At 37.4% G+C, this 26,286-nt stretch overlaps 1 protein-coding gene across 3 annotated transcripts in view; it reads left to right on the top strand.

The window, feature by feature from the left end:
- The window catches only part of UBE3D (ubiquitin protein ligase E3D), a 91,686-nt gene that overhangs the window by 12,195 nt on the left and 53,205 nt on the right, over positions 1-26,286 (top strand). For all 3 annotated transcript variants that reach the window (XM_062488609.1, XM_062488610.1, XM_062488612.1), the window contains exons 6-8: positions 2,243-2,312; positions 3,163-3,271; positions 8,279-8,448. In XM_062488609.1, the coding sequence (XP_062344593.1) occupies positions 2,243-2,312; positions 3,163-3,271; positions 8,279-8,448 (349 nt within the window). The remainder of the gene's footprint in view (positions 1-2,242; positions 2,313-3,162; positions 3,272-8,278; positions 8,449-26,286) is intronic.

Raw genomic sequence — 26,286 nt, 5'->3', positions numbered from 1 at the left:
TCCTGGAACAGATGAGGTTGGTGCTTCCAGTGTTAGACCTTGAAAGTGACTTTCAGCAGGAATTTTCATTATCCTTGTTTTTGTGGCATATTTGGCTAATTCCAAACCTTTGGAACGCTCAGTGCATGATTCCAGTTTACTAGGAATCCCAGGAAAAATGAATTACAGGCTGCTTGTTTTCTTGTCAGTTCTACAGAAGAAGTGAGAGGTAAATTCAGAACTTGATCAACACAACTAGAAGCTGAAGACTGCTAACAGTCAACCTGGTTTTGTGGGAAGGAAGCCTTTTCAAAGAAGCAGGTTGTGTCTCATCCTCACTCAATGATGAGCTGATGGGATTATTGGTTTAAAGGCTGTAATTACATTGGATCAGCAGGGTTTACCTGAAGTGGTGTAAAGATGAGTGTCTGGTTGTCTTTAAAATTCAGCTACTCTTGGAAGAGAAGCAATGATAAGACTTTATTAGCAGGATTCATTCTTTCATTCTCCCATTTTCCCTCTCTTCCACTGCATCAGTTGGTGTGAACCTGCCTCAGTTCAGAGATCTGGTGAATATAAAAACTTCTCAGAAAATGCAAAACCTGTTTAATAAATGCCAAAAGGTGAGACAAGACAGAAAGTCTTCTCTGTCTTCTGTTACAGAATGTTCTGATTGTCCTGTACAGGGATCTGAACAATACAGGCTTTAATGAAACCAAATTTAAGGTACAATGTTTGAAAGTCCACAAAGCAAGATGTGACTTTAGGAAAGGAGTGCTGGGAAAAGAGCATGAATAACAAGGTCATGAGTAATAGATCAGTGGGAATGGGGAAAGGCAAACACTATAGATATGCAGGGATTTGGTATGGACTCTGCACATGACTGAAGTTAGATAAGGATATCCATCATTTTGACCATGTTTCTTCAGTGGTGCAGGAAATTTCAGTAGAGTTCAGATAACAAAAGAGTTGTACAGTGTAAGTGTAGGCAGACCCATCTCTGTGAAAAGAGACTTGAGAGCAAACTTGACTATCATGCTTTGGTGCTTCCTCATGAGCAGGTATCAGTGTCTTGCAGATAAAGCAGGATTAGAGAGATATACTGTGGAGAACAGATTCAGCTTTGAGATTCCCCCCTTCCCCCAACTCTATCCACATATACTTGTATGATTTTTTTCTTGGGAAATCACACCAAGCAAATATCTCCCAAATTCCCAATATCCTTGTAGCAGTAGCACCAATTCCTTACTCAGGGTAATGGCTGAGGAACCAGAGAGACTGAACTGTCTTTTCTTCCTATCTCCAAGAACTCTCACAGCATTGAGCAGACATAATTAAAATTAGAGGTAAAATATAATTTCCTAACAGTGAATATAATTTAAAAAGTTTAGTGTTTACCTGGTGAAGGGGTGGGATTACCAAGCCTTTGGAGGGTTTGAAACAGATTGTTTTCCTGAAATGTTTGCTTTCATCCAGTTTTAATGGTATGTGTGGACAGAGATCAGATAAAACCCTTCCATCCTTAAAACTTGTGGACCAAACAAATCTTCCAGTTGTTCACATGCTGAGGCTTAACCTGTTTTCTGACCCTCTGGTTGGGCTGTATAGACCCAGATCTTCAATATGATCATCTTTGACCTGATTTCATTGATGGAGATTAAATTATGTTCTCAAACACTTCCATTTAGTGTTAAAAGCTGTCTTAGTGGAGTTTTTGGTGAACAGCTACATTGAAACTTAGAATGTGTGCAGTGGTAACACTGAGTGAATGTGATTTTAGGAAAGATGTTCCATTCTGCTCTTTGAGCAAAGAAGAAAATTATTCCCCTGTGTGAGCTGTTATTAAAACTGTCTCTAGTGATTCACTGCAGCATTACTAAGCAGCAGAGGGTACTAAAATACTTATGTAAGTTATGCTGATCTCAGTGCTTTAGGAAAGTTCTTTCAATTCATCTTTAAGGTTTGGCTTGAGCTCTTGCTCTCTTAGTTTCAAGATGATTGTTCCCAGCATTAAACAAAGATCAATATGAATGAGAAATTGCTGATCTTGTAATTATCTTGGAGCAGTTTTCTTCAGGCAGTGTAGGTTTTTTGTTATGGTTGCTTCTACTCCTACATACCCAAGCAAAATATGATTGTCTGCTGCACCTCTTAATTCAGTACTGAACAAATGTTTAATTAGTTTAGTGATATGGTGACTTACAGTCTAATCTTAATAAGTTGGTTATTCTATTATAGTTGAAAAATGTTTTTGTCATTTTAGATACCATTAAATATTATGTCACTGAGGTGATTATTCAACCAACCGAGGGAGATTTCAGTCCAACACCAAGGTAACAAAATAATCAGATCATTTGCTCAAGTATATGTTTTAGAAAGGATGCTAGAAATGCTCTGATGTTGTAGTTTCTTGAATAATTACATATAGTAATAGAGTGCAATTTTATATAATCATCACAGAATTAAGCATTGTAAAGGCAAAGTAGCCTGAATTCACTCATGTACAGTTTTGTTTGCTCATCTTCGTGTGTGATGCAGGAGATTGTGTATAATTTGTCACAGTGTCTCGCTATTCAGGTGATAAGCCAAAATAAAATGCTTTTCTTATTTTGAACTGTTTAAATTTCCACAGTTAGTCTGGTGACCAATTATGGAAAGAGAAGTTTATGTCATATAAAGTTGAATTAAGTAAATCTTGAAATGTTTAATTGGGAGTGAGACTTTTGAATTTTCAAGTAATTCAGTTTGAATTTAAGACTAAGATGAAACAGAACTTGATCTAGCTACCTGGTATTGTGTACAATGGTTTAATAATTTAATGATTAGTTCTTTCTTTTTGGGAATTATATTTGAAATATATGCATAATTCTGAACTTTGTGTTCATATGTGTAAAATATAATGGGGAAAAGCTTCTATTCAGCATTTGGCAATTGATGTCAGCCAAAATAAAGCATGTGAAGCAATTTTGAATCCTGATCTATTAAAAAATTTCTATTGCAGGAAATAAAAAGTTCTCTAGTTTTGAGTGAGAGGAAGATAAAGAAGCCCTATCTTTCAGTAAAATGTGATTGTAGAATGTAGTGGAATTGAAGTATGAGTTATTCATTTATGTGTAGTGCATAGATACGAATGACTGCGTAGTTGTTATGAAAACATATAATACATGGTTAATTCTTAAACAGGTCTCAATTTGTACAGAGCATAGTTGCTCAGTGTCTTTTGGAATTATCCTCTGCTAAAAGCACATATAGATTCACCATAAAAGGAGATAATGGAAAAACCTATATTCTGGTAAGTTTTTAAGTCTTCATCTTGCTGAAGAAGATTACCCCATGTATCCCAGTTTCTAAAACATATTATTTTTGCTGTTCATTATTCTATATTTTAAAAATTAACAAATTCAACTTCTTGAAGTGGTTCTGAAGTACATCTGTTCAAATAAAAATATCCCTGAGTTTTTAATCTTATTAGATGTGCATGCAGAAATTTTCCTGATACAGTAATGGAAGTACTACAGATGCACCATAAGTAGCACGGAAATAACACTATTTTGTATCCAGAAAATATGGAAAGCTTAAGTTTTAATTTTTAATGTATGTTTCACCTTCTTGCTCTAGTGCTTCTTTTCTTTAATCACCACAAGTGAATCAAATTGTATAGCATCTTTCACAAGCATTGTCTCAAGTCAGCAGGGACTATTAATGTAGTCAGTACATTGCATTGCGAAGTGAAGTATGAACAAAAATAAAATTGCCTATTATACTTTATGTTTTAATGCTGTTAAACTTGGTTAAGCTTGGCATTTAGATGATGACAGCTAGATTCCTCAAACTTTTAAGATGGATGAGTGTTACCTTAATACTGTTCACTTACTATAACCAGGGATGTTTTCTTTTATTTCTGAGCTATATATAGGTATAGAATTTGTATTTTTGCAGTTTGTAGAAATAATTCATAGACAAAAAGAAATACACAATTAGAGATACATGCCTTGGATAAACTTATAAATACAGAAAGAAAGTTCTTGAGGCAATGTAGTTATAGAAACTGTTTTATATGTACATTGTCCAAGTTCTATGATTTTGGAACATCCAGATGATGAGGAAAGTGTATATCTGTTGCTTTTAAATAAATTTTAGTGGCTTGACAACATTTGTACTACCATTGAGAAATATCTCTTCTGTGATGATAAAATGAAAGTTTCATAATTATATTATCTAAATAATTATCTAATTGAGGAGTCATTAAACATCATTGTGAATTTTCCATTGTAACTTATCTGTTCCCAAGTTATGTAAAATTATGGTGCTTAAGTCTAGTAGCTCAGATACAACAAGCTGTAATAACTGTTTTTTTCTGTTATTTTTTAACAGAAAAATCACTTTATTTAGTAGATTGCCATTACTCTTAACTCTGAGCTGTATTTTGGCCAATGTATTTCTTAGAGGAGCAGGTTGAATTAGACAGGGACTGGCTTCTGATTTATATTGGTTAGTTGTTAGTTTTTTGTAGGTGTTTTTAGTATTTAAGATCAGAAAGTCCTTACTCCTGTCCAGGGTGAGATCCTGGCTATAGAACCTGTGTTGATATACACATCAACAGCTGTTCTGGAATCATGGGTTAGGGCTCAGAAGCCTTGTGGACACAAGTACAATGTAAGCTCTGTGAGCACACAGCCAAGTTACACAAGTAGTCCATCACTGATGTATCATGAATCAGCTGTCCCACTTGTTTGTTTTGATAGTGAGCCAAAGATTCTAGTTCACAGTGTTTGTGCTTACCTACTGAATACACACAGCTTAGAACTGTGTATGTGATAATTAGGGCTAAGGTTTCTCACAAGTATTTTAATTTTTTTTTAAACCACAAATAATATGTGTACTTATTTTCCTCATTTCCTCTGTATGTATCACTTAACATTACCAATTATGTTATTTACACGTATCATGAGTTTCAATTTTTAAGTTACACATACTCTGTTGTTTAACCTGTATACTAATGTTGGGGTTTCTAAATTATTTTTAAAGGATATCAATTAAAAAAAGTTTCTTTGTTTCAGAGGAAAAAGGTGGTACATACAGATGTCCTATTTTGTCCTAACTATATCTCTGCCCTCTTCACATTTGTGAATCACTTGTCTTCTCTTTTTATTCCATTGTTGAAGGGTTGCCTGCCTTGTAGTTGCATGATTTATAATCTAAGAGGATAGCAAGCAGATCGTGAGATAGGAGAATACAAACAAAATGGTACATTATTGGTCAGCATAGCAGCATCTCAATCTGTTTTTTTCTGCATTGTAAGAAAGTGTAGGTTTGAAAGCAGTAAATAAGTAGTTCTCTGGATGGGTACAGGGAATTCATCTCATGAAGGGGATCAACCTCATAAAAAAAGATTACATCTGTGAAAATTAAAAGGTGTGCAGTGTTTTAGATTCTTTGAACACTGTCTCCTGTCTTTCAGTATTGAAGAAAAGATGTCTTTTGGAGTGGGATTAGACTGTAAAGTATTTTGAAAGTAAGGCAGCTTGTATTTCAGGAGTGAGTGGAGAGGGAATGGGAAGATATCCCAAGAAAATTAATATGTAACAAAATGGGAGAGACCTGTCAGTCTGATTATTGTCCCTGTCTTGAAGGGCATGAGCAGAACCAATTTGCATTTGTTAAGATTGGAGATGGAGTGGATGTTACAGTGGTTAAGAAGTGAGATAATGAGAACCTTGCTGAGACTTAGCTACCCAGCTCTCTTAGAGAGCTTTATTTGTTGTGAAATATGTGGAAACCACATCTTTACCTGAACACTCTGAGGGTGTGAACAAAATAGCTGTAATGAAAGACATTTGCATTAGTTACCTGTGTGATGGTGAAAGTAATGATAATGTTTGCAATAACTAAGAAAGAACTAACAAGGAAAAATAAAAGTGGGGTTTTTTTGTTTGGTTGGTTTATTTTGTTTTTTTTTTGGTCCACAAATGGATGCTGGAAACTCAGGCTGAGATATAGGGAAACTGATCACGGAATCTAAATTGTGGTATTTCAGCTGTTTGGCTCAAGTCCCATGAAGTATAACTGGGGTGGATTTGTTGCAGCTTTTCTCCAAAGAACTTTTTAAGTCTCTTTACAGAGTGATTTTCAACAAAAAGAAAATAATGAAAACCAACAACCCCCCAAATACTTTTTTTTTTCTGATTCTGTCATTTCAGAAAAGGTCATCAATGACATCGTGAATGAATTCTACACTTTATATATATATTTTTCTGTAAAGGTTCCTACTGAAGTTAAGGTGGGAGGAATTTGGTTGTGCAAGTTCTGATGTACAAAGAGGTAGAAAGAAAGATTGCACATTGTGAGTAACATAGTTGAAAGCACAGCTCAAAATACGAAACTGTGTTGTCAGAAATACACACATAAAATTCTTAGAGTCAACACACTGAGTCTGGGTGAGCGATTGTCCATTCAGATTGAAAACAAGATCAAAAAATTATTCATACATGAAGAAAAGAATGAAAATACTACTTAGAGAAGTAAATGTATTTCAGAAGTTGATTTTGCTCATGGCCAGGAATCCTTCCACCCCCAAGCATTCATTTGTTTTCTCCATATTGTGTGTGAAATTATTAATACAGATCTGTTGTGTTGCTGTTGAGGCAAAGATGTTCATACAAGTTCTAGAGCGTGATTGTAAGATACCACATGTAGCACTTGTGTACAAAGAAGTGCTTTTCAAATGGACTGTGTTGCAAAGGAAATACTTTCTCTGCAACAGATTGCAGAAGGATTCTGAAAGGAGCAGACAGTTATTGCTACCTTGTTCCCTTGTCTAGTTTGAAGCATATTCCCCTTCTGAAAAGCTTCCCAGGAAGCTCCTTCCACATTGAATTGTTAGAAATTTCGAAGAAAGAAACTCTGTTCAGTTTGTGTTGGTAGTGGCCTGTGTTTCTGCACCATTTTCTTCCAACACCCCTTTCAGCACCTGGCTCTAAGCACCTTGTGTAATGGTCCCAGCTAATGAGGTATATTTTGCAGTTTAGGCTATAAATGTGTACAGTGAGTTACCAGAGCAAAACTGATGAGCAACCACTTGCAAAGCCAAGTCCAGTTGCTTGTCATCATTCATGTGCATATGCTAAAGTGATTCTCCTCCTCCTATCTCCTCCCAAGATATCTTTATCAATATATCTCATTCCTTCTTTATGAAGCTTCCACTGTAATATTTTGGGCCTTGGGCTCTGATAAATTGTGACTGTCACATTCAATTGCAACATATACTATGTGTCCTGTTAATGACTGCTTTCTCCCTCCACAGGGGATATCATGTGTCTGCTACCTAACATCATATAACTTGTATTACTTGAAGCTGATTAGATCATGAGAAGCAGAAGATTGCTCTCTAGTGAGCAACACTGTATAAATCCCATTTTCTATGATAAATATTTCATATATAAAAATTTCATACAGGCACCAGATTTGTAAAAATTGATTTCCATTGTTAACTTGCATCCCTTCACTACTTCAGGCTGTGAATTAAGGAAAAGCCTGACTTATTTGTATGGTGCCTAGCAGGAAAGCCCTGGATCCAAGTCAGAACACTGATACCAAATCACACAAAGATTAAATAAGACCCATAATGGGATGCAAAAAAGTTCAGATTTCTCAAAACTCTCCCCAGTAAATATCTCTCAAATTGCTGTGAGCAAATAGTTTTGAAGAATGCCAATCCCATTATGAAATTTGATATTTATTTTCCCAGTGAGGGTCTGCTGCAGCTGTTTGTAAATTCCAATGTGCCTTTTAAACCGTGTCAATTGTTGTCTTTTTCCTTGCATGTATTAGCTCCACAGAGTCATAACTACCATGCTGCTTCTAAAAATCCTCAATTTTTGGCACGTCAGTGGGCAGTCTTTCAGTTTCCTGTCTTTAGCCCTGAGCTGCTGAACACCATATGCTTGACTAATACCTAAAAATGTATGATATTGGAAAAATAATCTATCTGGTACTGAAGGAGATTACTTGGGACTATTTCTTTTGTTCCTACCAAAGGGAATGTGCTACAGGCACAAAAAGAGCTTCAGAGTAGTGATCTTAAGAGTGACTGATAAATCAATGTTGTATTACCCTTTTTTTCTTCACTAGAAGCTGTGCAGACTGTGCTGAATAAGAAAATGTCAATTTACATCTATTAATACTTTGTTAGAAACTTTGTAAGGATGTGGCTTTAGTATCAGCTGATTTAGGGTCAGAGTAAAGTAACAAATGGAATTGTATGTAATCTACAGTAAAGTAAATTCTTTTTCTTTTATAGATATGGCTTTTAAATTCTGACACATTGCTGGTAGAGTCTTTAGAAAGTTCTTCCTCCCACAGTGATTTTACACTGTTTGGAGATACCCTCACACGTAGCTCTGGACCAGTGGGAACCTGGAATGCTGTTAAAGTCCTTTACCAGCCATGCATTCAATGCAGAAATGAGGAGTAAGTACAACCTCTTTTTCTCTCAGATTCTGATATTCATTTGCTTTGTATTAGTATTTCTTTCATGTTCTTTGGACAGTCTGTTAATCTCAGATATTAACCTATTTGAATTTGCATATTTTTTAAAATACTCTTTAAAGCAAAATGCTAGAGGAGTAGTATTTGGTTTCTGTTACAGCCAGAGAGAATCTGTTAGATTTTTACATTGTAATACTAAAAAAAAAAAGACCAAAGAGTTTTGTTGTTTGTAAGGGCATATGTCTCTAACTTAGGTGTTAGTGTTTAAATTTAATTTGCTTTCAGTCCAGTCTTGATGTTATTTCAAAAAGAAGCAGGACCCTGAGAGAAGGGAAGAGCAAAGAGATGAGGAAGGTAGGTAAGTACAGTGTCATAAAAATGTGTTTCTTTGATATGTCTGAGTGTACTGGAGCCCTCATAAAGCAAACATTTGATTTCAGCAAGCTTTGAGTTTGACATAAGGAAAAACATACACTGCCTAGCATGTTAAAGCCTTTATCTGTTGGAGAGCAAAGATGAGACCATGTTGATTAAAAAGTGGCTCCAATGTTTGCAGGTGATGATGTATGGTTTATGTATAATTTACTCCTTTGTTTGGACAGTGATAGAAAATAAAGTATTGATTTTGTGTAAGTCACACTTACATAGTGGTTTTTTGTTGTTGTTTTTTTTCTTTAAACTTTGGAAACTAGGTGAAAAATTTAAATAAGTATGGATGAAAACATTCACTCCAGACTCAGTCAATACACAAATAATTTATAGCCCAAGACCTCATAAAAGTACAACAGAAATGTTTTCTCACACAGACAAGGAGACGTCTATAGAAACATACACTTACAAGCATGTGTGATTCATTATAGTGTATGTATCCTGGATGCTGCCAGGTGCATTCCTTTTATATTTCAAACAGATGCAATACTGAATAGCGGAAATAAACTGACAAATGGAGAGAATGCAAGATTTAATATTTAGAGAAAGAGTTTTTCTACATTGTTAATGTTAGTCATGTAAGAGAAAAAAATATCTTTATTGATATATTAGCTTTAGAAGATGGCTTTGGAAAACCTTTATGATTTAAATATTACTTAGGGATCCAAAACACATCCTAAAGTATTACCATTTAAACTGTTTATTTCTAGAATGGGAGATGTTTTGCAAGAATCTGTCTAAAATTAAAAATATTTCACTTACTACTCTTAAGTCTTACAGAAGTGTAACTTACATTTTTGCTTTTCAAGTTTCATTTCTTTATTACTGAGAAAACTTAATCATCTTAATACACTTTCGTCTACTCTGACCTGTTATTGAGATTAAAGTCATCTACTTAGTCATTTTCTTAGCATTTACAAATGCTTTTCTTGAATGGAGTTCTCAGCAGCAGTAGTTTAATGTGAGATTATATTCAGTTCTTTCTATTTCCACAGGCAGACTTGTTAGAAATCACTTTTTTTCAACTTTTTCCCCACTCCACTATTTTGTATTTATCTTTGGGATTTTGCAGTGAGCATAAGGAAAAACTGAGGTTTTAATTCTTCTCTGACAGTAATTGGTATTTTCTCTGTCTAGTTCCTGGACAAGTGAAATAACAGAAGAGAAGGAATGGAGGGTTCTTTTTAAGCTTCAGAAGCCAAACTGTTGGTTTAGTATTGTTTTTCCATTTTTATATTTCTAGGAAAGAGCAGTAAAAAGGACATTAGCACTTAAATCTGTTTCTACTAACTCATATGTCAGCTGGCCTCAAGTATCAGCTGAATCTGTGCAATCAGACTGAAGTCTTTCTATTGAACTGAAATGTAAACACAGCATAAGCAAATATATCAAAAACAGTATGTTATTTAATGTGATGCGTTTGCATTTAGAATCAAATCTTATTTCAAGAATTCTGAACAAAGTGTCTGATTTCTTGATTAATGCAACTTCCATAACTTTCAGATGCTCACCTTTCGATACGAGTTATAACACTTCCCTTGCCTGCTTCTGCACATGCACCTACCTTTGGAATAATGGAAAGGTTTCAGAGCCCATGGCCTGCTTCTCTTCCTATTCCCCATCAGAGGGGAATAAGCAAGGACACCTCTGGAGTATAAAGAGATCAACAGGAGATCTGCATGTAACCTAGACCCTGGCAGACCCCAGTAGCTGCAAGTGTGCATTCTGGCATCCTGTTTTATGTCAGAGAGTCTCTTCAGTTGCTGTGAGTCCCTGGGTACACTTGGGTTCTGTCCAATTCTGGCAGGGCCAGAATCTGACCTGTGCAATGGGAGGGGAAGTACCTTTCTTACTTGTGAACACTGCAGAGTCTGTGCTGGTTAGCTGGGCCATAGGTTAAAACAGATTATGGTTAATTAGAAGTGAAAATATTGTTTTTAATATCTTAATATCATAGCATAATCAGGCACGCTTTTCTGGGGATGCACTTGAATATTTTTCTTGAGGGGAATGTAGTAGCTTTTGAATGTGATCTTTGTTTCAAGGCTTCTGGGGTGTTAGAAGAAATTTATTGTCTCACTCGAAAACTCATTTTATCTCTCCTTTATTCAGAGCTCAGTTTTGCAATTCTTCCTAATTAACTTAATGCTTATTTCTCTTCCTTGAATACTGATGTGTTTTTCCCTTAAACTAGGAATTATGTCCTGTGAACAACATTTCTTCAGTGAGCAGCAGAACTCTCTTTCCTCCAGTAAATCATTGGCATATCTATCACTGTACCTTACATTCAGTATTGCTCGAAATGTTAACAATGCAAAGGAAACAAACATTCAAGTAGGATAAATGGCCATGGTTCCTTACTGGCTGCTGAGCAGTAATTACCCGTTTGGAGTGATTGCTGTTTAGGGGTGGCTGATCCTGAAGCCTTTTCTAACAAATCTGTAGTCTGAGTTTGGCTGAAAGCTGCTGTGAAGGTAATTACCCATTGTGTGGCATCAGCAATACACTGATTTCATGTCAAATTTATTGATCTGTGTTGACCATCATCTCCTTTCCAGGTAGATTGCAGTCTAATAAGCAGCCTTCCTCTTTGTTTTTATGCAGGTATCCTTTATCAAATTACATCCTAATTTTGTTCAGAATTTTTGTCTTTCTTGGTCATGGCCATTTTTGTTCCCAGCATATGCCCTGTTGATGGCCCTTCCCAGCAACACATTGTCTCCGGAAGGAAGAAGCATCTCTCTTCTTCCAAGTCTCTGGGAGAGAGACTGACATATGGAATAGGAACAAACTGTGAATATGTCATGTGGAGCCTCTCTCCATATACCTTTATTTTGGCAAGGAATTCTTAACAGTTGTGCTCTGGGTATTCTCTGTATATTAGGCTGCTTTGCTTGAGGACATTCAATAACGCTTGAGGCATTGTGAAATTAAAATAGGGTTAAGTATATCCAGACATGCTATTTATAGTAGTTCTTCTCTTTTTTCCTTAGAGCTGTATTCCTCTGATCTTCCTGAGGGTAGCCTTTAAGTGTTTTAATGATTTGTATCTTACTCCTTCAGCAGTGAAACAGGGCTAGAAACATTTAGGTGTTTGTTACATGTGATAATACAGGTTCTGGCTAAGTCTGTGTGCAGTTAGGCTTTTAGCCCTTGAAGGAGCTTTATGACAATTCTCCTGCAGCAAATGAGTTGAAACCGCACGAAAAATGTATCTTATAAGTGTGTTTGAGTTCCATTAGAGAAGGATACTTCATACATTTTCTGCTCTGTCCTTTATGGATCATGTGCTTGTGATTATGTTGGTTCCCTCCACTTTTCTATCAGCAAGGCTACTTTTCTCCACCTACAAGTCTGCTGTGCAGACAGAAGAGGTCTTCCTTTCAAGTAGCAGGTTCTTGGCAAATAACACCTTATGCAAACAGCCTTAGCTTCTGGGAGTGATAATAGTAAATACTGCTGAAGTGAGAATGTTGTAAAAATGTATGAAGAAAATTGAAAATGTGGTTACATGGCAATTTGACCATAACTTGATCTCAGAAAATACATGTGAAGGTACAGTGGGAGGAAAATTGCACTTTTCCCTTTAGAGTAGAGTGCTAGGCAAAGCTTTGTCAAAAGGTCATTGATAGCTTTTTGTATCTCATATGCATCTAGAGTGTCTCTGAATGGTTTACAGCTTTTGCAGAAACCTTTCCCTATGTAAAAATTTGCCGCTTGTAATTCAGGAGTTGAAAAATTACTTCCAGAAATTTTTCATTTTATTAGCTTCAGAGGGACAAGAATAAGCTGGAAATTGAGTTTGTGGCTGAAAACCTGGAGGGTTTGGGTCCTAGTGCTTTTGTTATAGTTCATGTATGTTAGCTGTTTATGAAGCTATTATTGACGTATTCCAGAATGTTGTTTATTTCTCCCAAGAATGGCTTTCATTCTGTATATGACTCTAGAGTAATTCACTTCTCATAAAAACATCAAACTGTTCCCTATTTCACTGACTTTTTGAATGTCTGAGATTTTCATAGTTTTTCAGTGACTCTTGCCTGTGGAAAACAAATGGGACCGCACAGATCAATAATTGATTGACTGAGGAGTGACCAGTGTTTCTCTGGTTTATGCTCTCTGTAAACTGATTTCTTTGTCTGGAATGATTAAAAGAGTGGATGTGGTTGTAAATGGAACATGAAGGATCTGGTTTGTTTGCAATTATTTTTGTTCCCTTCTTGAATTATTTCATGGTATTGAGTTAAGAAAATTGACACCATGGGTGAGATGAGTTGCCTTAGAAGACATGACTGAACAGTCAGGCAAAAGTATTTATAGATACATTCTGATGCCAATAAGGGTTTTGGGACAGGAAGGAAAAGAATACTTCTCAGAGTTTGATAGACATGTGGAAGTTATAAACCTCATGAAATTTGAATGCTTAGGCAGCAGTCTGCTCTTCAGTGCTGGTAACATCTTTTTCCACCTCTGGGAAAAAGTGTATGCAACTTTTAAGAATAACTTTCAGGAGAAATATCCTGATTTTTTTGTTTCTTGAAATTATACTTGCCATATGCAGCAGTATTTTATGGTAGTCACTTAGGAACTTAGTTCTTGCTCCTAAACACAGATCTGAAACATCTGTCTGTTCTTTGGAGCTGTTGTAATTTTGGTATCTAGTCTTTGGTATTTTAAATAGTCTTAGAAGTACTAATTGAAGTAAACTGTTGGAATAAACTTTTTGTCTACTGAGTAAATTCTCATATTTTTGCTCATTTTATCATTCCAGATGAGCTTTTGCTTAGGTTGCTTTTTTTTGTCTGTCTTTTGAAATTTCTCATTGAAGTTGGAGGAGGAAGGATTCTGCCTGGTTTTTAAAATGGGATTTGCAATCCCAAATCACTTATCCATTTGTTGATAATCTGATAGCCTGCCTTTCTTCTTGTGTATTGTGAAAGATGATGTTGTATTACTACTTGTCTTGCAGGATGCTGCTTTTGTTCTCTGCATTAAAAGTGCTAAATACTATCTAAAGAATAATTGGCAATGTAAAAATATGAAATTGACTGTAAGGGCTACTGTTTAAGTACTTTCTGTGGTCTAATTTTTAAAAGAAAAAAATAGATAAATATTCCTTTAAGATCTCAGAACACAAATATGCTTTTGAATCAGGATTTGTGATTTTGTAATATGGTAAAACAAGAAATAAATTTCAGGCTTATATCTTTTCCCCATATTCTTCATATTTATTTGTGAAACACTGCAATTCAGGTAAACACAATATTGGTAGTTTTTATGTGTGTTTGGCCCATCATGCTGTAGTTCAGCTCTTTGAGGAATCTTAGGATTGGTAATGAGAAATGTTGAGTTGGGTGGCAAAAAATCATAGGTTAAAAGCAGTAAGACTATCTGAAACTAATTTAAAATGTGTTGTCAGAAGCAACTGCATTGCCAGGTAGTTAATAACACTTACAGAATTATAGGAATGTAAGAAATGCCATGCTGGGTCAGAGTACTTTAGCATGTAGTTCTGTATCATCTCTCCAACATCCAGAAATGTTCTTCAGAGCAGTGTGTATGCACTTTCTTGTAGTGCTCAGCTCTATAGTTGTATTAAGTATGTCAGAGGATACAGCCCTGCCTATTTCCTTTGCTGTCTGTTCCTTCATCTTTTGATCATCTGTTTGAATAAATATTTTTTGGCCTTCTGGTGCTGTCTGCCTCCACAATCAAGCGACAGGTTCTAGAAGTTCACTATTGATGTGTAATACTCTTTTAACTGCCCATGAAATGATGTCCTGCTAGATTTCATGTGGGGATTAGCAAACTAGAATTCAGAATTTCTGGCAGCTAAATGGGAATGGAGATCCTAAACTACAGCATGCAGTGTTCTTGCTGATTACAGTTAGGGGCTAGACTTACTTGCTGGAAGGAAATCAATGCCACATCTGCTCAAGTCCTACTATGTATATGTATATCTCTTGTTTTACTTTCCTTGTAACACTTTTTTTTAAAGCCAGGTAGCCTAAATACAGTAGTGCTGATCCATTGAGGGTAATTTTATAATCATACATCAAACATAGTAGATTTCCACTTGGACGCTTGCAATTTGTTTCTCATGGACTTATAAAGACTGTGGGGTTTTCTTGGGAACTGTAAGCACTCAACTCCTGTAATGCCTTTAAAATGACAGGATCTATTTGAGCAGGCAGGAATCAAATAATGAGCTAAGAGTGAAAAAGCAAATCTTATAAAAGCTTATTGCACAGATGGCTGACGTGAACTACTTAAACCTCAAAACTTGATTTATTTATTGGATTTTAGGATCTTGGCCATTTTAAATGAATTAACATTTGGTGTTTCTATTGTATTTCTCCATGACATACTGTGTAAACTAACAATACTTAATGATTAAAGCTGCCAATTTTATTTGAAATATTTCTAAATTGGTACGGTTAAAGCAAATTGGGAGTGTCTGACTTGAGACCAAAGAAGAAAGGCTTATTTATAAAATTGGTCAGGATACTTCCATTTTTGTATGTGCAGGAACAACAGGATATTGCTGCTGGCTGCCTGTTTTGAGTGCTGTAGCATCAAAACAGAACAAGCAATTCTTATGCTGGCTTCTCGGAGAACTGGCCTTAAGCTATAAATTAAATTATTTGTATGATTAATAAGCATAATAAATGATACCTATCACAGAATCACAGAGTGGGTAAGGTTGGAAGGCACCACCGTGGGACCATCTGGTCCAACCTCCTTGCTCAAGCAGGGTCATCCCAGAGCATATGGGACAGAATTGAATCCAGATGGTTCTTGAATTCATCTCCAATGAGGGAGACTCCACAACTTCTCTGGGCAATGTGTTCCAATACTCAGTCATCTGTGTCGTAAAAAAGTTCTTCCTCATATTTAGGTGGAAATTCCTGTGCAGCAATTTCCACCCTTTGATGCTTGCCATGTTGCTTGGCACTACTGAGAAGGGCCTGGCTCCAACATCTGACACCCTCCCTTTCGATACTGATGGACATTGATGAGGTCCCTTCTCAGTTCTCTTCTCCAGACTGAATAGGCCCAGCTCTGTCTGCCTTTCCTCATAAGAGAGATACTCCAGTCACCTCATCAACTTATCCTTCACTGGACCTGCTCCAGGAGCTCCATGTCTCTCTTGTACTGAGAGGCCCAGAACTGGACTTCAGATGTGGCCTCACCAAAGCTGAGCAGAGGGGCAGGATCACCTCCCTTGACCTGTTGGCTCTTCCTAATGCACCCCGGGATACCATTGGCCTTCTTGGCAACATGCTGGCTCATGGACAGCTTGTTGTCCACTAGGACCCCCTGGTCCATATCCCAGCAAGTCACTCACCAGCCTGTAGTAGAGCCAGGGGTTACTCTTTCCAAGGTGCAGGACCCTGCACTTGCCTTTGTTGAATTTCAGAAGGCTCTTCTCTGCCCCTGTCTCCACTCTGTCGAGGTCCTTCTGAAGGGCTGCACAGCCCTCCGGGGTATCAGCCGCTCCCCCAGCTTTGTATCATCAGTGAACTCGCTGAGGAGGCATCTGCCCCTTCATCCAAGTCATGGAGGAATAAATTAAACTATACTGGGCCCAATACTGAACCTTGGGGGACACCACTAGTGACAGGCCTACAACTAGACCCTGGGCCACTGATCAGGGCCTTCTAGATTCTGTCCTTCTTTCAGTACTCAATCCACCTCACTGTATGTGGGCATGAATGTTTTATGAAGATGTAGAGGAGATCTGACTGGAAAGCTGGCAAGGGTTGTTCAGGTAATAAAATTGTGCAGAATTTTAGAGCTTCAGCCAAATAATTTCCTAAAGACTGGACTATTAGATCTACTCAGAAGTGAGATGTTGTATTGACCATGCTATTTTCCCACTGTGTATGGCTATGAGAGTAACAGCACAATAGGTATTTTTGCAGGAGGGTGAGTATTTCATCTTTAAGTGTCTAGTTTAGTTTTCCACCTCTGTCACTCACCTGCCAAAGACTTTCAAATTCACCTTCAACGCATCTCTTTCGCTCTCTGGAAGCAATTTGGAGTGATGTCTGAAAGACCTCCAAAACTTGCTTAACAAGACTCTTGAAAGGGCTTTCTATGTACTATTAACTTAGATTCTTCTTAACAGGAAGAATACTGGTAAGATATTCTGAAGAGTTCAGGACAATATTTTTTTTTTATTTATTGCAAAAAAATTTTTATTGGCAACTTTGGAAAATCAAAGAACTTTGACAAAAAGTTTGGAGCAACATTCAATCAACATAAAAGCAACCTCTCAAAGCATTAACTTAGCAAACTCCAATCCTATCCAATTTTAAATTACTCAAAAGTATGAGAAGAAGGAATTAGTAGAAGAAATAGAAAGACAGAAAGGTCTAGAATAGAACAAGTATAGCTACCACTCCTGTAGTGGTAGTGGTTCCAGTGGTGTTCAGCTGATAGAAATTTCAAGAAGAGGTAGGGTCAAGATGTGTTCACTGCATGTCCTGGCTTAGATACCTTTTGGCTTTCCTGGGCCCCTCCCCCAGGTGGAATTTCTGGTCATCTGGCCACTGTGGGCTAGAATGGGGCTCCAGAGGCAAGTGTGGAGCATTGCCTCCGTTGTGCCAGGGATTGGCAGCCTCTGCGGGGCTGGGATACAGGCCTGGGGATGTGTGGGGCAATATCTTATGAAAAGCAAGGACCTGCCCCTTCCCACACACATACACCTGAAATGTACAGAGCCAGCAATCCTTTCAGTCTCAGAGCATCTTAGCTTAGAGAGCCACACTGGTACCACAGTCTTGATTGGACTGTTATTCAACAACTTATTAATTAGCAAGTGTGGTTTTATTTCTTTACCTATGGTGTGTTCTACATCTGAAGTCCATTCTAATTAACTTTATGTACAAAAGATTTATAGATGTCTTGTTCTCAGCTGTTACATCTCCTGTTTGAGCAAGGTTATCTACTCAAAGACTTCTCATTGAGCTGGTGTTTGTGACACAGTTTTTCCATACCTATTTCACTTCCTTCTATCAAAAAATCTGTTTTAGTCTGTCTGTAGCATCAATTCCTGCATTGACTTGGTTTGAACGTAGATTTAAGTCTTCTATCTAAATCCCCTTTCTATTTCTTTTTCTTTTTCTGCTGCTCTTGGTCATATCCAGAACTGGGTTGCCAGGCTGCATGCCTGCCTCTCTTATCCTGTGTCATGTGCTTCTAAGCTGAGACTAACTTTCCCTTTTCCTTGACCCATAAAATTTTAAGAAAGCTTGTAAAACTAAAGAGCCAAAATAATCTGCATTCACTAATCTGACTGTGTCAAGGTGTATATGTGTGGTGCAGCCCCCACAGTGCTCTCACAAGGTTGGTGTGTGGCCCTGTGTGATTCCTCCTGCTGTGCCTCATGTCTGCAGCTGGACAGCAGGACTCTGGACAGCTCTGCCTAAGAGCTGCCAAGGGCTCCATCAGCATCAGCCAGGATTAAACAGACACTGTTCAATCTCTGCTGTAGCAGAAAGGGGAAAGCTTCAGAATAGTTGAAAGGGAAAACTTGGGAAAATAGCTCTGAGGAGAGGAGGTGTTAAAACTAGGAACAGTTTTGGGAAGGGTGGAGGGGTTATTTATGGAAAAGTATTTCCCTGTGCAAAGGAAAACTTGACAGATGTGAGGACACATACTGGCAGAAGACATGGAAAAGGGGCTAGTGGAAAGTTGAATCTTTTCAGATATGCAGTCAGTCTGCTGTGAGTTTCAAAAATGAGCTGTGGGATGTAGTAAAATATGTAAAAAAATCTATACTGATTTTGGATTTTGACTTAACTTGGAAGTTTATTTTTAGGAGAGGAAGCTGTGCTCTTGACTGCTGGTTTTATTTATTTAGGGTTTAATTGCTTCTTAAATTTGACTTCTAGCCACATTTGATGCTTCAATTTTGTGCTACCTGCATAGAGGGAGCTTCTCTACAATTTTTGCAAGAGGTATAGTGTTCTGTGGAGAGGGAAAATGATAATAAAAATAAACTCTTCTATTAAAATTATTATTTCAGTGTGAAAGGGAAAATACGACATATATGAAATTCTAACTTTAGTCATTAGGCTTTTGTTTGGCAATGGTTTAGATTGAATGAATAGAAAGAATAAATTTTGCTGTCAGCAAATTCAGGATGAACCACTTCTATTATTTGTGGTGTTCCTTGCTTTGCTGCGGGTAATTGCATCTTGAAATACTGAATTTCCTTCTCTTCTGAAATCAGTGCATCAGGAAAAAAACAACTTCAAAGCATTAAGCTGAGAGATTTTTGTGAAGAGTGAGTACAGCATTTTTTTTGTACAGCAGGATAACTTCTCCCTTTGGATTCAGACATAATGTTCTGGAGTGCCTGGTATTTGTGAATATTTCTATACAGAATATCAACATTGCTGTGGAAGAGATTTAATTTTACCCAAAGGTTTAAAAATCAGAGGCCAGAAAACATTTACATCTTTATATTGTTCTGAAAATCCATTTCAGCTTCAGAAATGCCCCCCTGCTTGGTATAATAGGACTTAAAAAGGGAATTAAAGTTTATGGAGCATGTATAAATCTTCATGTGGCACAGCTGGTAGGAATAACCCCCATGAGAACACCCAGGCAAGGGGCTAGGAAACTTAGAGCTTTATGTACAGGGTAACAGCAGTGCCATCTCATCATGCAGACCATTGGTTCATTCAACTTTGATTTAATTTGATTTTTTTTTCTTAAATAATCTTTCTCTGCTGCTTGCCTGGGTTTGTTGTGCTGACAAAACCAGTGTTACTATTTGTGGCTGTTCTACAGCCCTGAAAGCACACTTGTTCCAATACTGTTAGGACAGTATTGAAAAACACCATCCCTCTGGTACCAATGACAGTGTTGAGGCTGCTGGCTGGTGTGACAGTCACAGTGAGCTCATATTAGGGCTATATTTTCTATATAGTGCTTAATTCCCAGTTTGTGGTTAGAGCCTTTCCTGGGGACTGTGGTGTGACCATTAGTAACAAGACAAGGGGATACCACATTGCTAACTGGGTTTGCTGCTGCCTCTCTGCCACTCTGCCTGCATGGCCTAGATGGGAAACTCAGATTGTCTTGCAGAAACCAGCCTTGCTTTTCAGTCATGGTCTTAGGTGAGGTTTCTGCACCAACTCTTTGCCTTGCTTTTGCAGCACAGACAGCTGAGCCAATTGACAGTCAAGTCCTCAGCTGCTGCAGTTTAGAGCATATGGTTGAAAGTAAATTGTTGCCAATTTTGGATTGCTTAAAGACACTGCCCATTGAACCATAGCAGTTTAGGGAATGAGTGATGAGCAGTTCAGGTGTCCAGGCAGGGTCAAGGGTACTGCTGAGACCAGTAGCTTCATCAGCTAACTCACCCCTGCTCATCCATCAGGTCACTGATGTATCAAAACTGAGTGATGCAAATACCTCCCAGTGTGCTCACAGTGCACAGAAGTAGCAGGTTACACCAGCTACAACATTTAAGCATTGTCTCTGAATATCATCCTTTTTTCTCCTGTAACTGCTATTTAAAAAAAAAAAAATCTTACTTAATAAACTCTATGCTGATTTATCATAATTGTGACTATCAATCCATTTCTAATGACTAGTTGTATGAATTTCAACAGTCCCTTCCCCAAGGCCACATTAGTCAGTATAAGCTGAGACTGATATGTAGAGCATTTTTTTTCCAAACTCGTAAGGAAGGGTAAAAAATTTATGATGTTTCTTTAACAAGGCCCACTGAGATTTGGGATTATATATATCTAAGCCCTTATTGAAGACAAAAACTTTCCTATGTTTAGCCATGCAGAGCAAAGCTGCTATTCAGACAGCACTTCAAAAATTAAGATAATTTGATAAACATGGAATTGAAATCATAGAGAAAGGTATGAGGAATCTTCCCTCTGAATTCCTTTACTGCAAAGCCACAGTTACTATTAACAAAAATAAAATGTAAATTGGAGTGGCAGTAGCTCTTGAATTTTAAGGCTATTTTACTATATTAGAAGCCAGCAGTGGAAATCTTTAGCATTGTTAGAAGAAAACTACTTGCAATACTGAAGAAAAAGCAGAAGATAGACAACATTCCCTAGCAGGAGGATTCATTTTCTTGTACAGTTAATCTGATTTCTTAGTCTCACTCTTCAGCACCCAAATCTCTGCTCTTTCTCTAAGATGTAATTTTATTCAGGTATGCCACTGTTGGGGGCTCAGTTTAGCATCCCTCTACTTCCTTCTCCTGAGAAACTCTAGAAGGAAAATTAAGTGGAATATATTTCGTGAGATATTTTATATTCAACTCCCCCTTGTTTTCTTTGAGTAATTAGGAAATGAAACTGTTTCCACAGGCTTAGAAATTAAAAATCTGATGTAACATTAGGCCATTTAGTTAAATTATAAAAATTGAACCTAATATTTTTAGGAAGGATATTTTACAGGAGGCCACAGAGCAGTTGGCAGAAAGTTTCAAGTTCCAAAGTTTTAAAGCACCCGAGTTGCTTTAGACATTTTCACTCCTTTTGTAAACCTGAGCAATATGTCTATCCAGAAACATAAGTGCATTCTTTGTCTCTCTCAAGAAACTAGGCATTCTCCTTTTGTAAGGGTTATAGATTGATAGATAGGTACACTATTCCATTCAGCCTTCCTTTGGGCAAATTTCTGCTATTTTAATTTTCGGTGTTTGCTGTGAAAGTATTTAGATTCATGGACAGTCCATCCAGGGCAGTCTACAGATAACTGAGCTGCACAGTCCCAGAAAACCTTGAAGAAAAAAATGAAAGCCTTAATGTGACTGGAGATGGTATTGCTGTTTTTACAAGCAGTGACCATGATTATTGTATGACAGAATGCCTGACAGACACATAGCTGTTCTACATTAGTGATTAAGCTACAGGTGCTGATCTTCAAGCACCATCTGCATGTATTTTTACAGTGCGTACATCCAAGAGGAATATGTAATCTCTCCTGTGCCCCAGATAATGACATTTTGTTTCAATAAGTGATGGGAACATTCTCTTGGAATGTCCTTGTATTCACCTTGCTTAACGTGGAATGATTTAGTCTGGATACAAAGTTCTGCTTTTAAGGATGCATAGCTAGTAAATCTCAAAACCTGATGAAACACCAAACCATTATTGTCCATCTCTTGAATTGTCTTGCTGTTGTGGGGGTCTTCTTTTGATTTTTCTGCAGCATCTGTGAGATTTGGGATTTTGTTAATGAGCATTGCAGTTGGGCACACATGACATAGTTGCTGCTGGTCTGTCGATATGTCAATCAGAGTTACCAATTTGGAAATCATCTGGTAGCTGTTTTGGGCAAGCAAACCAGATATTTTTGGACTGACTTCAGTAATGTCTCAGTGAATGAAGGAGGACTTCCAACAAATGGAACTAGAAAACAAGTCAATCACAGATGAAACTAGGAGCTTAAATAACTCAAAATAATTCTTGACATTGCATTTGTTATGCTTAGAATTATTATAAGAGATCAGGAATAGTAAGTACATTTTTTTTTAATCTTGGACATTGCATACTAATTTATTTTGAGATAAATATACTAATAAAATTCCTTGCTGAGGTACTGCAGCTTGGTTCACTGCCCCTGTTTTCATTATGAGACTTCTCTTTGAAAGCTAAATTATCTTTACAGTCTGCAGCTTTATTTTTTTTATCCACTTGCTCTTAGAATAATTTGCTCACCTGACAAGTGATTGGGTGAACTGAAGTGGATTAAATGCCATTTCAAATTACATAGGTCTTCTCTTTCTTAAGTATCTGACCCTCAGTGGGTCTGGGCATACTGCTCATGTGGTTTTTGGAACTTTTTGTACTGAACTAGTTCAAAAATTTAATTATCATATTTTATCTGCTTTGCCACTGTTTAGAATGATGGTTTGGGATTTTTTGATTGCCTCTTTATCAACCTTTCACATTTTACATGGTGAAAATAGTTGTCAGATACTGGACATAGCATTTGTGCACAGCGAAACTTTCAGTGAAGTGAAGGGACCTTGTATTTGTGATAGGATACCTGACACCATGTTTTTTTATGTTCACTAATATAACACCTCGTTTTGATGATTTTTAAATAAGGGTTACAGTAAAGGCGCTTTCAGGAGAGTGGTGTTATTGATAACATCTGGGCATTCAAAAGTTTAGACATGCCAATATTCTTGAAAAAGACATTTATGTCTTTCTCCTGAGTCTCTTCTTTTGTGATTGGAGTTTTCAACATTGAGAGGGGAAAGAGGGAGGAAAGAGTCTGTAAACTCATTCCTGTGTGAAAGTTTGGTGGAAGTGTAGCCCAGGAGAAAGCAGAGATATTTTGAGTTTTCTCTGGTCCTTCTACCTAGTGTCATGATGCCTGGAGGGGCTGAGAGACAGCCTATTGTCTCAGCTTTCAGGTGGGAAGCTCAGCTGCATGCAGGAGATGCTGGCTAGTGTGCAGACAGTGAGGAGGAGGTGCTCTGCTTTTATGACCCATCACTAGAGTCCCTTGATAAGATTCTGTAAGTTCTTGAAGTTGGTTTCTGGAAAAAATACACTGAAGCAAATATTTTTTTTTCCTCTGGGCAAATGAAGTGCTTGTGACAGTACTTGGACTTCGTAGTGTTAGGTTAACAGCTGTACTGTGTGATTTAGACGTCTTTCCCAATCTAAATGATTCTGTGATTTTATATTTTCTGTCTGTGTTGCCAGTCATCTCCACTCTCCTTCTCCTGCCCTGACTTGAAAGCACATTTGTTTTATTTGGACCATTTTGGAGATAAGCCTTCTGGATTATACTTTTCCCACAATATCTGAAAAGCAAGTGTTCATCTAGAGGAATACATTGTTAATGCCCCTGATGTAGCGTGGCAACAACAGTTGCAAGAAGAGTCTGCTGAGGAAGGCAGCCGGTCCAGCAGACCTCACTAGTCCCATGAGCAGGCTTCCCTAAAATTGAATGAATCTTGAGGGTGAGCTGGCTGGGATAACTTTGCACTTACTAGTGTGAGTATATTGATGTCAGCAGATGTCCTGCAGGAGCTTTTTCACAATACTTTGTTTTCCTACAGCTCTACCATGCTCTTGTACCCTTCAGGAAATGAGCACTATTAGAAAAGGGGTACACACATTTGCCAGGGCAAGTGGCCTTACACCTTTATATGCATATCTAAAATGCTGAACCATTAAAAAAAGAGAAAAAGAGATGTAACCTGAGAATTCAAGTACTTAGTTCATACATGCTGGGAAGAGAGGCTTTTGAGTTTGAGGGTGTTGATGGTCATGTTTGATATTCCTTGCAAGTAAGGTGGCACCAGTCAGGCTGCTAGCTTAGGTCAGTAACACACTGCTGTGTCCTCTGCATCCATCCCAAGCACAGTATTCTACCTTGTCATACATTAGGGAAGTTATCAGTTGTCTGTTCCAATTTATAGCAGGATGTATCCAGGAAGGAATCAAGAGGTGCTTAAGATGAAGTAAAGTATTTTAAGAAGCATTCAGAGCTGTCTCGTAATTCTTAGTTATACAGGCATATTCAAGTAAACTGCAGAGTCATAGTGCTACTGTTGCTACTGCCATTCTCCACTATGGTGAATTATCAGCAGTGATCTAGCTGCAGGAATCTGATCTTTATTGTTTTCAGGTGAGTTGCTTCAATTCTTTCCACCTGGGATGCAGTAAGACATGGGAGGAAAAAAAAGAAAAAAAAGGCAGCTTAAAGCCTTAACACAACCATGAAGGTAAAGAAGCTTATTCTGAAGCATTGGCCATGCAGTTTTTATGATAGTAGTTTGCTTCTCCTTTTAGTGGGACCACATTGCTTTGCTGCTGAGAAGTCAGCAGTTGCATTGTACTTTGGAGCTGCACCAGCCATTCTGCATGGTCTGGATGTTGAAGAGCAGTCACAGCAGGCTTTAGGCAATGCTCAGCAAGAGCTAAACTCCTGTGCTTTTCTTGGTTTTGTAGAAAAAATAAGTTAATGTGGTTAAGTTATTCTTGCACCCAGATAGGCAAAAATTATATAGGAATTTTTTCAAAGTAGTTTAAAAAATACATCTATTGTGACAAAATTCACTGTCTGCCATGTTTTCTTCCTATTATGTCTAGATATGTTTGATATCACAAGCCCAGCAGGAACTTTTTCTCCGTGAGCTTGTATCCTTCAGTGAGATGCTCTAAAAAGAACTTCACTGTAACTGATGAAAATTTGCAGCAGTTTTCTGCTTTTACAGGTTTAGTTTTTGCAGTAAGCTCTTGATCTTACAGATGAATGAAGGAAGAATGTCTGTCTCCATAGACAGTTGTTGCTGTGGGTTGGCTCTGTGGATAGATCTGCTGCTGCTATACCTTTATGGACTGTGGTTTTGCTGGTAGAGAATATTCTGGGACATACCCAGCAGGTTTGGGATTTTATATCCAAGGCCAGTTCCCACAAAATTAAAATCACTTTTCCTCTTCATTCTTTGATGAGCCTATTTCTGCTTACCTGGTGGTGAAACTAAATAAAGATGATAATGTCTTAGTTGTATTCACAGACCATCTGTACATAGTTTGAATACTGTCGAGAATTTTAAATTTAGTACATTTGCAAGTGTTTATGGTCCCACGTATCTGGGTATCCCATTGAACATAAGTCTGCTTTACACGTTGCTTTATTTAGGTTTTTATACATTCATTTTAGATCCTATGAATCTTCAACTTACAGGTTTCAGAATAGATGAACACCTGCTAATCCTTCTGTAATGTTTAAGCTTTATTTCAGTGATTCTTGTAGCTGAAAATCTGTTTTTTCTTCAACAGAGACTGTACAGTTGGTGCTGTTTTGCAATGGAATGAAAATATTTTATGGGTGATAAGAGTTTGCAGCTTAAAATTAATGCTTTTGAAATTGCATGGCAGCCAGATGGAGGAGGGAAGGCAATGTAGAAAAGCAGTTGGTGAACACCCAAAAATCTTTACTCTGTATGTTGGGCATTACTTTGAAATTACAACTCCAATACAAAGTTACTCCTGGACAGGATTAAAATGTCAAGATTTATTGCCATGCAAAATGTTGCAGTAAGTAGACATAGCTTTCTGTGCTTCAGAGGAATAATTTACTTGTAAACAACCTTGTCTATCTTGGAACAGTATAATAACACAGTTGTTTGGTTTTCTGCTTTTGCCCTTTACCCTTTGAGAAAAAAAAATAATTTAATTCTGTGGACTACTCAGAGGCTTTGTTCTGCAAAATAGCATTTCTTAATAAATATCCCAAAACCAATGTAGTTACATTTAAGTTAATATAGGACAGTTGAGTCTACTAAAAATATTGGTTGGTGTGAAGCAAAAGAAAAATAATTTGGGCTTTGCTTTACAGTTTGAAATAGGCAGCTTTACTTCTCTTTCTGACTTC

The sequence above is a fragment of the Cinclus cinclus genome, chromosome 3 (assembly GCF_963662255.1).
Source record: "Cinclus cinclus chromosome 3, bCinCin1.1, whole genome shotgun sequence".
NCBI lineage: Eukaryota > Metazoa > Chordata > Aves > Passeriformes > Cinclidae > Cinclus > Cinclus cinclus.
Note: the sequence above shows the minus strand (reverse complement) of the source record. Positions and strands in the feature narration are given on the sequence as shown.